The 14,517-nt window shown below is 36.6% G+C and overlaps 1 protein-coding gene across 4 annotated transcripts in view; it reads right to left on the minus strand.

The window, feature by feature from the left end:
- Nucleotides 1-14,517, minus strand: part of RAPGEF6 (Rap guanine nucleotide exchange factor (GEF) 6) — a 274,324-nt gene that overhangs the window by 25,582 nt on the left and 234,225 nt on the right. For 3 of the 4 annotated variants that reach the window (XM_006899057.1, XM_006899060.1, XM_006899059.1), the window contains 4 exons: nucleotides 10,179-10,390; nucleotides 8,093-8,216; nucleotides 5,053-5,076; nucleotides 1,390-1,610 (listed from right to left, as the gene is read on the minus strand). In XM_006899057.1, the coding sequence (XP_006899119.1) occupies nucleotides 1,390-1,610; nucleotides 5,053-5,076; nucleotides 8,093-8,216; nucleotides 10,179-10,390 (581 nt within the window). The remainder of the gene's footprint in view (nucleotides 1-1,389; nucleotides 1,611-5,052; nucleotides 5,077-8,092; nucleotides 8,217-10,178; nucleotides 10,391-14,517) is intronic. The other variant, XM_006899058.1, reaches the window with a different exon arrangement.

Here is a 14,517-nt window from a genome sequence, read left to right on the forward strand (position 1 = left end):
CATTAACAGTCACAAAACATACTTCTCCTTTCAGTATTAATGCTCTACTGTAATGACTGTCAAAATAAAAATCAAGAAACACTTGAAATAAAGAAATTTTTTGATAAATTCCCAAATCCACATATACATATTAATTTATTAGGGAGAACTAAATCATATGATGCTCAGAAATCAGCTGTACTTTTTGAGTTTAGGAAGAAAGCTGTTATTTAATGAAATGTTAAAAAATCAATTATGCAAGTGAAACCAAAATAACTATGTGCTGCATTAACTCTTTCACAATATATTCACTATGCAGTGAAGGATACCATGTATGAGAAAGACAGAGACATGTCCATGGATAGGAAGCATATACAGGCACAGAGTGTGGAAGGATTGAGAAAGAGGAAGAGAAGGAAGAACTATCACCATTTTGTTGTTGGTCTATGTCATCATGCTAGCTCTGACTCACAGCAACTCTACGTGCAACTGAATGAAATCCACTCATCTCTTTGCCATCCTCAGAATCTCCGCAGGGCAAGGCCCCTCTGGCAGTCACTGTGACAATCCATCTCAGGGAGGCCTTCCCCTATTTTGCTGATCACCTACTCTTCCGAGCACAATGTCTTCTTCCAAGGAATGGTTTTCCTGACAGCATTCCCAAAGTCTGTAAGACGAAACATCACCATCCTTGTCTCTAAGAAGCGCATGGTAGCACTTGCTTCAAAATAGAAAGCATCAAGTTTCATCTGTGTTCCTTATTTACCATTCAACTTTGAAAGGCATATAAAGCAACAGAAAATACCATGGCCTGACTCAGGCCCACCTTAATCTTCAAAAGTGACATACTTGCTTGCTAGCACTTTAAACAGGTCCTTGGTAGCAGATTTACTTAATGCAAGACATCACTTGATTTCCTGACTGCTGCTCTCATGGATTTAGACTGTGGATTCAAGTAAAATGAAATCCTTGATAACATCAAACTTGTCTCCATTTATCATGATGATGATTATTGGTTCAACTGTGAAGATTTTCATTTTACCCATGAGCAAAACATGAAAGTAACATCTATGATATTGAATATCCCAAGTCATATATGGGGAAGAAAGAAAATCAGGTAATGACAACAAACCAGAAAACTTTTCAGCTAAAAACAGGAAAAATAAACTATGTTCTACAACCACAAGACCCTCAGTGAGATAGAAGCAGTGCCTGCAACAAAAAACCTGTCAGGAAGGGATGAGATTCATTATCTTATTAACAGGAGCACATGATGCTAAGGGTTATGTCAGTAATCATTTGTAAATAAGAGCTAACAATTTCTGAGGGGACTGCAGCTTAACTCCAGAAATATAAATGTCTCTTTGTTGTGCCTTTTAGTATTACAAGAACTCAGAGACTGATACTTACAGGTGCCATATGCTGGCTCCCACTGCAATGACATCATCTGGAACTTCTCTTCATCTGTTTCTACATCCAGACTAGAAAGATACTGCTTCACTTTCCTTGCCATTTGAGCATCCTCGTACAGCTTCTTGGCATTAAGCAGTGAGCTGCGACGTGCCCTTTTTTTATGAGCACCTCCTTGAACATCTAGCATGTTTGAGTTTGTGCTGCCTTGACTCAATGACCTGCAAGAAAAAGGAGATCTCATTAAGAGAGTGTAAAGATGAGCTATGTGGCAAAATGGAGAGTAAAAGAGTTTTGTTCTGTTAATGCTATTACATGCTGATGCAAATAAGTTAATAGATAAAAAAGCATTAATGTAATCTGACACACATGGCAATGTTCTCAATTAAAAACAAGAAATAGCAAAGTGTAGAATTCAAAAGAATAAGATAATCCCCCCTCCCTTTCCAGCTAAGCATTTCATATGTAACCCATGGCATAGTGAAAACATTCCCTAGCCCTGGAGGTTACCTGCACCCAGGGGATACCTGTGTGAGGAGCTCACTTGTTCCATGGCTCTTTCTACTACGGAGATGCTACTGCCATCTCCACTCCTACTTACAGAAGGCCCATTCTGAGCATAAGTACTGATATTATCAATAACTAGATTTTGCCCCAATTAAAAGAAAATAACCAGTAAGATATTAGTGAAAAATAACAGTATTTACCATTTAATAACAGTCAGAGGTTAGAAATGGTTAGGAAAACTACTCAATGCTTGTATTCACATACAGAATGGGTGGGTGATTTTGGTTTGGGACCGAAAATATGGGGGATTCTCTTCTGCAATCCCTCTGAATGTGACACAATTGCAAGATAGTTAGAAAAATCCTAACTCAAACAAGTATGGCTTCATCCAACTCTATGTTCCTTCGGAAATATCTTTCTTTAATGACTACATCAACAGCTAATGGGAAATAGGAACTGTAATGATGTCTGTCCACTCTAGCAAAGCAAACACATACAAGGTTTTGGATTATTTTAATTTTGAAAGCAGTTGTCATGACAACTATTATAAAATTATTACTGGATCTATGGGTTTTCTAATTAGCCTCACACTTATAAAAATATCCTACGTATAGATTACAGCCATGTGATTTTTTTTTCAGGGCTCACATAGTCAATAACAATAAGCACTTCCAATTCCTACTCTTCACTGTAAATTGTGTGAAAGAAAACAAATGCCATGGTTTTTTCTTTCACATTTATTTCACATATGTCTGAAATAGAGGGGTGTCTTTCACTCAACTGCAACTTTCAGATGCCATCATTGAGACTAAGCTATGATGTGGTTATCACTACATAACACATAAGCATCAAATTCTGCAGAATAGTTTGGAAGACAAGCCAATGCTATTAATGAGTCATTCTTTTCATCTCCAGAAGTCAAATGGTTACAAGGTAGTGAGTTTAACAATTTTAACAATATTCCCAAAGTAGGTATCAAAAGGAGGCTGGCTTTAAGTATTCGGAAATCCAATCTGAAAGTGAAGCACTAATGCCTTTAGTTCAATTAGGCTTTTTTAAAGAAATGCTGTATCACTTATATACCTGATGACTCAGGGGGCAATATGTGTTTATGTGGGTTTCTGTATGTTTGGGATGGAGAGGAAAGAAGACACTTTAAATCATCTTTATGATTTTAAAGATGATTCCAAAGATTCAGATTTTGAATATAGAGAAGTGTTAGGACTACCTTAATCAATTTACTTCACTCAGATTTTCCTTTTAATATATGCACAAAGATATTAGAGAATAAAAAAACCCCCTATGTCTAAGTCTGTAAAACCTCTCATTCTATAAATATAAAAATTCTTAGCAAGAAATCACTGCAGTGCTTTTTTATAGTGGCACACAAGATAATGGTATTAAACAATTAAGATGCTTTGGATTTAAAGATATACAGTAAAAGAAAGACCCAGCATTTAGGACCAAATTATAATATAGATGTTTAACAGTTTCAAAATTAATATCCAAAATAAAGTGTCCAAAAATGTAGGACAGATAGTAATAAATGAAAACACTTGATAAAATGATAATAAAGTATCTTAAACTACTTCAAAGATAGAAAATGCTCTGACGTTTAAAAAATGCTTAGTGCCTGCAAACAAAACATAATATAATCTTAAAAATTGAATAAATAATATGCTGTCCATACAAGTCATGTATACACCTCCAATACTTGCTAAGATATTCTTTTCTTCTCAACAGTAATGTCAAGTGTCAGTTTCTATCAAGTGTCAGTTTCTATCAAGACATAAATAAATACAAAGACATAAATATGTATGTAGATAAAAACATGGCAAATACACATGAGGTAAGGAAGAGGAAAACAAAAAAAACATACAGATCACCTTGTTTTAACAGGAAACAAGACCACAAATAAGACAAGATTAAAGTTACATTACGATACTTACAAAGTGGCACTTGCACACATATACACCACCACAAAAGCCCAATAAAACAAAAAAAACTCATACCAAAACCATCTATAAAACTCCTTATTCTAACTTTATGATTCACTACGGTCTTAAAAGTCTTTTTATGCAATCCCTTCACCCACAAAAGCCATCTAATTTTTGGGCTTCTTTTTTCATTTAAATACAAAAATGCTAGGGTAGATAAATTTTAGGATCCTCAACATCCTAGTATCCTAAATATCAACCTATAAACAACAAAGGCTAGAATTTTCCAATTCTGTCACATTTTTAAAGAGATAGCGGAGTATTTCATGAAAACTAGCATAATTTCAAATCAAACTGAAGCAATTCCTGAAGTCTCATGGAATTTGTGGATCTGAGGAATTAAAATTCTCTTCTAATTAGATTATTTTAAGCTCAGTTTCACTGTCTCAAGATTAAAACTCAAATGTATTGCTGTTGAGTCTGAAATGACTGAGAGCTAACCTGCCCGTTGGTTTTCGGGAGGCAGTAAATCACACAGGAGAAGCCTGCCCATCTTTTTTCCAAGAAGCTATTGCTGGATTTGCACTGCCAGAAAGGTGCTGACTTTTGGTTAGCAGCACAACTCTCTACACACTATGCCACCAGAGCTTCCTATAGTTATTGTACAGCTGAAATAAAGTTCATGTTTATAAACCAATGGGAAAATACAACTTTTATTAAAAGAACTCATCTTTTTTAAACTAGTACATTTGCTTTTAGAAGATAAAGTTTTTGAAGAAAAGGGAATGGTTTGAATTCTGGAATAAAATTATTTTAGGTCTACATTCATCATTAATTAGACGGAAGACTTTAGGTAAACTCTATTTCTGTCTGTATGGTAGGAGTAAAAAAAATGCTATCTATTTCACAGGGTAGATGAAGAATTAAATAATATAATTCAGGCATAATGCAAGGATTCAACAAATAATCACTATCATTCTTTAACTGATACTGCTACACTAACACCTAAAATGGATTTAAGGGATGTCAATAATGAAAAGGGGACAGGGGCAAGCTCTATCACTACTTTTTTTGTTAGCAAAAGGCATTTGTCAGGAATGTAGGCTGACAGGGTTAATAGAATGCATGCTATTTTATGTGCGTGCATTAATGAAAAGGATGCAGTACATGTTAAGAATTGCACAACCTTCATTCCAGTTGCGTTCATGTCTACACTTACCCCAGACTGCGCCACCTCTTCTTCCTGTAAGCAAGAGCCACAAACATTGAAGCATGTGTTTGAATAGGAAAGCACAGAAAAAGACAACAGGTGAGAGTCAGAGAAACAATGCAGACAGACTAGACCAGAAAAATTTTACTAGCAAAAAAGGTTCAAGGTGTGTAGGGTGTATTATGATGTGTACTGAAGGCCGTTAAGAAAAAGAATTTTTTTTTTGATCAATGATTTGTTTAATATTGAACTCATCTAGAGAAAAGTATTAATTTACTATAACTTTTTTAAAATAGGAAATAAAAGCTTTTAAACTTTTTTCTTAGAAAATATTTAAAGTCATTCATTTAAGTGGTAGGATAAAACAACAAGGACATTAAGACAGTTCATTTCCAAGTTACGATATTCTCCAGCCAATATTCAATTACTAAACTGTGAACAGTAAATCCACCTTAAATGTAAAGAAAAGTGTTCTACTACTATCCTTATAATGGTATATATACTTATAATGTCACTGCCATGGAATCAGACTCACAGTTGAACCTCTATCAGTTTTCATGGCTATAAATCACGTGAGAGTGCTCACTTTTCTCCCCAGGAGCTACTATGGACTGAACTGTCAAGGAGGCATGGCCTTTGGCTAGCAGTGCAACTTCCTATAGACTACACTTCTAGGGCTTCCTACAACTTTGTAACACTTATGTTAAAAGTCGATAATGGATTATTAATTAATGACTAAGAAAAAGACTGCATTTTAAAACTGGCTGACAAGAAAATGGACTTGGGGAAGGTCCAGTACAGTCTAATTATGAATGTTTTATTTTTTCCTGTGACTTACTTTCCTCAGTCTAGACCATTCTCAAGAACACAGGTCAGTTTATTAATTTTCCCATAATTTTTTCTTTTGCTTATTTCTGAAGTATAGATGGTATGCAGTCCATTATCAACTAGGCTGGCAGAGTTATAAATGCACTGTCTTCAGGGATCAAGAAGATAACATATATGAATGGAAGTCAGTGGAAGACAACAGGGACTAGTGGGTGCTGAGACTACTCGACAGCTTTCAGACATGCAACAAAAACAAAGAAACTCGCCTCTAGGTTTAGTTTGTCTTTGGTTCTTTCTCACTGTTTTCTGCTTCTAAACGAACTATGATTGTTGATGTTATATACCATCTGTCGAAGCCGACTCATGGCTGATCCTCCAGTTCAGAGGCAAATAGTAACATGGGAGAAGACTATCCATCTTTCTTTCTCCCATGGAGCAATTGGCAGATCTGAACTGTGTGCCTTTGAGATGGCAGCACAACTCTTTACCACTAAGCCACCAGAGCTCTCTATGTAATGAAAGCAATGATAGCTCTGATTAAATGTAGTGACTCTCAAGGGGAAGGTAGACATGAGATGGGTAATAGAAAAAGGTTATTTTGGGAATACCTCTTCCTCTGTATTTCAAGGCTCTCTGAACTATAGGAATCATCAGACCAACTACTCACAGAAATAGACGCCTGAACAATGATTTACACAAAACAAATAAATAACAAAACACCAATCCATCAATTCTGACACATACTGATTGTTAGATTATGAAAACGTTAGCTGTCACTTTAAAAAAAAAAGTCCTTTTACTTCTTCAGTAAAGCATTTTTTAAAAGAGAATATGTACTTTTAAACCACAGGAATGATGTATTTCTTCAAAGCTGTTACAAACTGAAGTTAAACATACAGGTCCAGAGGAAAATCAGACCAAATACTAAAACTATAATGTCTATCTACCCTGAAAATTGTGGTAATTCCTGGGCATAGTTTGGTCATTTTATAATTTAAGGAAGTGTTTGTTTTTACATTAAAAAGAAATTCTACAAAAGCATTCACAGAAGGTAAATACATAACACAAGTAATATTTTCTACTTTTATTAAAAATAGAATGTGCTTAAATCAGCAGCTGATAAATGGATAAGGAGTCCTGATGGCACAATGCTTAAGTACTCAGCTCTCAACCAAAAGGTTGGAACTCACCCTATGGCTCTGTGGGAGAAAAAAACGTCACAATCGCTTCTGTTATGATTTTATAGACTACGAAACCCAATGAAGCAGCTCTACTCTGTCCAACAGAGTTAGTCTGGGTAAGAATCTACTTAAAGGCACACAATAACAACATGGGAAAAAAATTTACAAACAGAAGTAGTAATAACTTGAGAGTCAGTAGGTTAATTTAGAAAACTCAAGTATGAATTAGAAATAGAACTTTAAAAAATATTCTGTGAAAGTTAACAAACATATACAAATGAAATATGAATAAGGATGACAGAAGAAGAACCTATGAATTGTGGTCCTGGAGAAGAGTACTGAATATATAATAGACTGCCAAAAGAATGAAAATTCTGTCTTGGAGGAAGAGTAACAAGGTGCTCCTTAGACGTGTCAGAATTGGTGAGTTCTTGGACAGCGATCATGCTGGGAAAGATGGACCGTCACAGAAAGAGGAAGACTTTCAACAAGATGGACTGACATAGTGACTGTAACAACAGCCTGAGCACCTCTGAGCTCATGAGGATCTGGCGAAGTTCAGATTTGTTGTTCATAAGGTCTTTATGAGTCATAGTTGACTTGATGGCACTTGACAGCCACCACAACATATAAACTAATACTTTATAGTTTAGAAATCAAATGAAAGCATCTGTGTTGTGTGATAATTAAATTTAGATCACTAATTTTCTTAGGTTTAAGTTCACTGATATTTTAAAGAAGAAATACAATTCAGAAAACTCCATATACTCAAAAATATCTGACTTCTGGGAACCTCATGTGTGACAGAGTAGAACTGTAAACCACAGGGCTTTCTTCTCAATGCCTGGCTTTTCAGAAGTGGGTGGTAAAGTGTTTTCTCTAAAGAACCCCTCAGTGGACTTAAACCTCTAATCTTTTGGATGGCAGCCAAGTACATTAGCTATGTGCAACAACCAGGGACTTAAAATGGTCAACAAATCTTAAATACCGTGATCACTATTATATCACCCCTTAACATTTTAGATATTTCAATGCCATACCTCTGTCGGAACATCATAGCTGGGTCCATATTAGCTGAAGTCATTCGAACAACTTGACGAATTTCCTTGGCAATCATTCTTAGTTTTTCAAAGTTTACTAAACCATCTACTTTGGAGTCATTTCCTAAAAAATGAAAGTCATATTAAAATTTTCAAAATGAACTATCAACCTAAAGTGTCCTGAAAGATGAATAATCACAGTGGTCCTTAGAGAAGTAAGGATGGTTGAGACAGTATCTCACATACTGTGGCCACTGGAGGAAGACATCATGGCAAAGCAGAGGGCCAGTGAAAAAGAAGACCTTCAACGTGTCTGTAACAATGGACTTAAAGACAGTAATGACTGTAAGGATGGTGCAGGATTGACTGGGTAATGTTTCATTCTGTTGTACACAGTGATGTGACGAGTCAGGACAGAACCAAGCAGCACTTAACAACAAATGAATATAACAGAAGTTGGTCATCCCTGGGTGGCACAAATCAGAGTCTTCCTTATCAAAGTCACTGATTTGTAAGAGCTGAACCCACAGATGATTCAGTCGGCTCCAAGGAAATGAGAAAATGATAAACAGATTTTGTGTATAGTTTCTAAAGCTAATCTTATTACTTTAGGCAAGTATCCATATCTGTTCTTCGAGGCAAGAAAGGTAGAGCACTTGAAAACAAGTGGTGACTTGTGGGCTATTAAAGAAATCCACTTGTTAAGTCTTCTTTGGTTCACAATTTTTAAAAAACAATTCTTAAACTATCCATGTTTGTTGCTGCATGATTCACAATTGCAAAGAGACTGAAACAACTTAAGTGCCAATCAACAAATGAATGGCTAGAAAAATTATGGTGCAGTCACAAAATGAAATATATAGGATTGAAAAACAATCAAACTATAAAACATTACGCTTACATAGTTAAGCCTGTAAGATATTATGCTAAGTGAAATATCTCAGTCACAGTAGGACAAATACTGTACAGCACCACTGCTATAAAATAGGACTGACATGGAGTATGGCGTGAGAACAGGAAAAAGAGTGATTGTTCTCAGTAGGAAGATTATTCTAAATTACAGTGTCTGATCTTTTCATCACTCTTTTTTTTTTTTGAAGGAAATGTTTTAGGCTTCAAACGTATTTTTATGGCATGCTTCCTTAAAACAGCATTATATGACTTGACTATTTTAGTTATCAGAGTTTTCCCCCCTAGCTCGTGTTGAGACCCTAACAATTCTTGGGTCTGATATACAACTGCATTTGACTACCTGTTTCACACTATACACTTCACAGCCCTGAACTTGCACAGAGGTGCCACAGAGGCTACTGTGGGAAATGTACTGGTTACACTATTAAACGTGCTGCTCTGGAAGTCAGCTTGCTCTCTGAACACTTAATTTTTGCTTTGTAGTTTGGACTGGATAAACCAACAAGTGAGCTAAGTTCAGTTTCTTTACCTAAGCTCTTTAAAGAAAATTTGGCCATTTTTAAAATTACTTGGACTATCTGGTCATAATACTATTTAATAGAAGAAAAACAAAACTAAGTATTTGTTGTTGTTATATGGTGTTAAGTCAGAAATGACTCGTAGGTGAGCCTCAAGCAGGTTTTCAGAAGCTGTAAATCACAAGGAAAGAGACTACCCATTATTTCTCCCTCAGAGCAGCTGGTGAATTTGAACCACATATCCCTCTGGGTTGGCAGTATAGCTCCTTTGCACTATGCCACCAGAACTTCCCTAATAGAATACAGGAACAGGAAAATTTACCTTGATGACTAAAGCCATGCTTATAAATTTAAATACCGAGATGGGAAAAGTGAATGCCAGCCACATGGTCACAATATGAGAAGATGAATCCCCTACTACTCATTCCCTCTCCTTTGTTCATTAGAAAACCTAATTATTGTCAAACAAATCTTGGTGTAAGTCAGTTTTATCTCTAAATATATAATTACCTGAATTTATTTTCATGAACAACATGGCTCTGGATTTCTAAAATTTGTGGCATTAAACTGTGTCAAGTTTTAGTGACATACAACTTTTAAGCTTGAAAATATAATAAAGAACAATTCTGTAACTAGAAATAGTAATTTTCAAATACCTTCATGTAGAAACGTCATATCCTTCTTGACAACAGGGAACAGTGGGATAATTGGAGGCTGCATGCTCTGACTGCTAAGAATATTTCTATATTTTGCCATGTTCCTAGATGGATCGAAAAGGTCTTGTAGATCTTGAAGGTGTTTCTCATACTTATTTGGTAACTTTTCCCAAGTGCCTCGTAGCCGTGCTACAGATGCCAGGTTCAAGCCACTAACAAAGATGAGAATAAAATATTTATAAAGGATCTGGAGTAGAGAGTGTTAGCAAAAGAAGGTATTTGGTCAGTCAAGTACATTCAACAAGTTTCTATGATAAAACTATTCAAAAATATTGATGAAATAAACAATAATTATGGAAAAAAGTATTCCTTGGATCTTATTTCAGAAGAGCTATTTTACTTGCCTATATAGTTTTGTACCGAGGTAACCTGTGGTTGCTGTGATGCTAAACACTGTGACACTGATGTGTCAAATGAGATAATGGTTACCCATGGCGGATAGTGTTTGATGGAGCTCCCCGATTAAAACAAGCTTGGAAGCAGGAGTGGCATCCACTTCCGAAATAGCGTGCCTCCAGAAACTCTATGAACTTGGAGAAATGATGAAAGTTATACACGTGTTCAGGTCTTTCGTTCATAGGGTCGCTATGAGTCGTTTACTAACACAGTTGTGTTATGTTGTTGTTATATGCCATCGAGTAGCCTATGACTCATAGGAATCCTATGTCGAGCAGCTCTGAACACTGATATCTCCTGAGCTGATCTCACTGTCTCTGACACACCTACTCTCATTACCTCAGTCACTGAGTCAATCTATCTCAGGAATGGCATCTGATGAGTAGTTTAGAAAATCAGAATCTATATCCAAGAGTTAGGGAAATGGTCAATTTCTCATTCTTATGAGTCTCATGAGCTATGTTACCATAAACAAAACCAGATTTATCTCCCTTCCAAAGCCATCACCCTTCCAATGCATCTCTACCCACACACCAATGGAGCCGTGTTGGCACAGACAGAAGTGCTATGCTGCTAACCAAAAGGATCTGTAGTCTTTATGTTAAAGCTAACATATCTGTAGTCTTTATGTTAAAGGTAACATATGTTAAAGCTAACAAAAACATTTAACTTAAAAGTACATTATAGCTTCACAACACTTTTGCTTTACCTAAAAATATCTTTATGGAGACATTACATATTTCACAATGGCTTAATTAATGGTGAGCAGAATTATTAAATAATCAATGAGGCAAGTTCTGTGAGTGAGGAAGCCTTATCTCTGAGATTTTATTCAATTATATTCCTGATGTCTAGGTTAGAATACTCATGTATCTACCAGTCAATGTCTCCTTTCTAAAGGATTTTAGACAAGTTCAATTAACATTCAACTTGTATCTTTTTATCAACCACATTGTTGGTGCTGAGTCCTGAATAGATTACTATTTACAGCAAACCTATTAACAATGGATCTGAACCCTACCCTGTCCTGTGCCATCCTAGTCTCTGGTATACTTGAGCCCACTGTTAGAATTACTCTGTCAAATCATCTGAGAGTCTTTCTCATTTTCGCTGGCCCTCCACCTTTCTAAGCATGGTGTCCATGCTCAAAATCTATGACACAGTATCTCATCCTTGCATCCAAGAAGGACCCTCGATGCACTTTCTCGAAGCCATGTTTGTTTTCTCTTTTGAGAAATTCAATACCACAGCCCAATTCCATAGATTCTTCTGTCACCCCATTCACTGACCAATTTTTTTGTTTAAAATCTCCTGACTTCTACTTTTAAGATGTCAAGATTTCTTTATTCCTTTTGCTTTTCATAAGTCATCCCAAGTAACTAGAAAAGGGATGGACAAAAGAACTGCAAACTGACATTCACAGAAGTAGACTGTTAGGTCTTACTTAGGCGAACACATTAGAAAGCCGGCCAAAATATGGAGACTCACCTTCACTGCTGTTGACTTGGTTCCAACTCAAAGTGATCCTCTCTCTATCAGGTTTAAGAGGCTATAAATTGCAATAAGAGGAGACTGTCCTTTTTTATCCTGCAGAGCCACTGGTGGATGTGAACCACCGGGGACATGTGGCCTTTGGGTTAACACTGCAACTTGCTGTGAAACCAGAACTCCCTTTGCCAAAATACAATCAAAGTCAAATACAAGTATGACAAAATGCTGCAGCCGTCAGTAAAAGCGACAAAGCTCTGTTCTCCAAAGCAGGCAATTTCCTCCAAATGCAAAATAATCCAAGAATTAAAAAACAAATCAAGGGCTTCAGGTTGATAAAACTGGAAAGGGGCTAAACTCTGATCTTTACTATGGAGTGACAGGGAAGCTAAGATTAAACTAGAATACATATGGGCATAGCACCTTGGTAGGACACAGCTTGTAAGTTTAGCTGCCAACCTCATTTGCTGGCAAGAAGCAAAGGGCAAAACAACTTACATATTAATTTAGGGTCAACTCCTGCTAGCCAGGAATATTGTTTCCAGTCCTCTTCCCACATGAACAGAGATTAAAAGAGTAAGAGGGAAAAGAGAAGCTATGGAAAGGAGTTCTAAAATGTGCATAAATATCAACCCTGAAGAAGAGAAAAATAATGATATTGAATAGATATTTTGCCTATGAACATATATAAACACATTTGGAAAGGCACAGAACATTATTAGTCTTCAAGAAAATAAAAATCCAAAGTACAGTAACACTTTCATAATAAATAAAACAAATAAAAAATGGCACCAGTGGACTTGCTTGACCCAGACCTGGGGTTGCCACTGATGTTCACGGTATTTAAAAAAATGCAGGATTTGCAAAGTGCAACAAAATGAGGTATGTCTAAGTATCTTCCATAACATCTTGACATGTTTTGGTAATTTGTATAGTATATAAAAACTTTTTTATAATGCTACGTTACACTTAATCAGCTACAGTATAAAGATATTTTTATTGGTATTGAGAAAACAACAAATGAGTGTAACACACTTCCTCTTTTTTTAAATTCTTATTATTTTTTATGTGTACCATCAAATTTGATCTGACTGGTACAGGAGGCAATTGTTCCTCCTTCTTCAGCAGAGCATCTGGGAGATTTGAACCATGTACCTCTGGGACTGCAGTGCAGCTTCTTGCTGCTAGGCCACCAGAGCTCGCCTAACACACTTTCTTGTGGTGAGCTGGAAGCAAAGCTGCAATATTTCTGAGCTCTTCTATAGATCTGTGCATTTAGGAGGCCTGTTGTCACAGTAGTTAAGCACTCAGCTAACAAAAAGGGGAAGTTGGAACTCATCAGCTGCTCCACGGAAGAAAAATGTAACAGTTTGTTCCAGTAAGAAATATAGTCTTGGAAACCATCTGGGCTAGTTCCACTCTGCCCAAGAGGATCATGAGGAATCAAACCCAACTTGATGACAATGCATTTTTGTGAGGTAGAACTGTTTGATCTATTAGTTTAATAGTAAAATTAAAGTCACTGCTCTTGACTGTAACATGGCTGAATAAGAACATGCAAATAGGGTGTTTAAATAAGACTACAGATAAGAGGACTGGACAAGTTTTGCCATCCTGTCAGGTTTCAATTGAGTGGGATTAGTGGTAGAAAAATTGAATTTTGCTACCAGTAAGAAAGAAGCACAGTGCAGTGCACATCTGTCCGGGTCACAGAAATTCCTGAGTTAACATGAAGAGAGATGAAAATGAAGTCATGACAGCAGCATTAGAAAACCAGAAACCAACATGAGACACAGTTAACACAGAACTGTTAACCCAGAAAGCCAGAGCATTCACCCAAGCCTACTGAGGGATCTGGGAGTGAGGAGTGGGCAAGTGGGGGTAGGACCAAGAGAGTTTTTTAACACTGGGCTAATGCCATGAAACTGAAGTTGAAAGAGCCTGAGAGAATGCTAGGGAAACTGGAAACTGCTACCTGCTAGAACTGTCAACATCCCTAATAAACCTCATAAACTGAGAATGGTTTTGTTTGGTCACTGCAATGGACCCAAGAAGAGATCTATGGAGTGGCTGGTTAGAATTGGTGGAAGCATCAAGCGAGAAGGATGAGCAATCTCCTCTCGTGTGATTTACTGCCTCTGAAAATCCGCTGGACAGTCAGCTGCGGGTCAGTTCTGACTTGAGGGAATACAACAACAAGAAGGGCTCTGTGTGTGCGTGTGTACACAAACCTATCTGGCCTCCCAGGATTTGGTTTCATTCAGTATATGTTGTTGATAGGGACAGTTCCCCCTCGTGGATTTATCAGAGGTCATATGGGGCTATCTCCATGACAGCAGCTTTACAACTTGCAGTATAGGTTGGACATTCTTTGAATGAAGAATTAGTGTTATAT

This window comes from Elephantulus edwardii, unplaced genomic scaffold, assembly GCF_000299155.1.
Source record: "Elephantulus edwardii isolate Elephantulus edwardi_28Jun2011 unplaced genomic scaffold, EleEdw1.0 scaffold00245, whole genome shotgun sequence".
In the NCBI taxonomy this organism is placed as follows: Eukaryota; Metazoa; Chordata; class Mammalia; order Macroscelidea; family Macroscelididae; genus Elephantulus; species Elephantulus edwardii.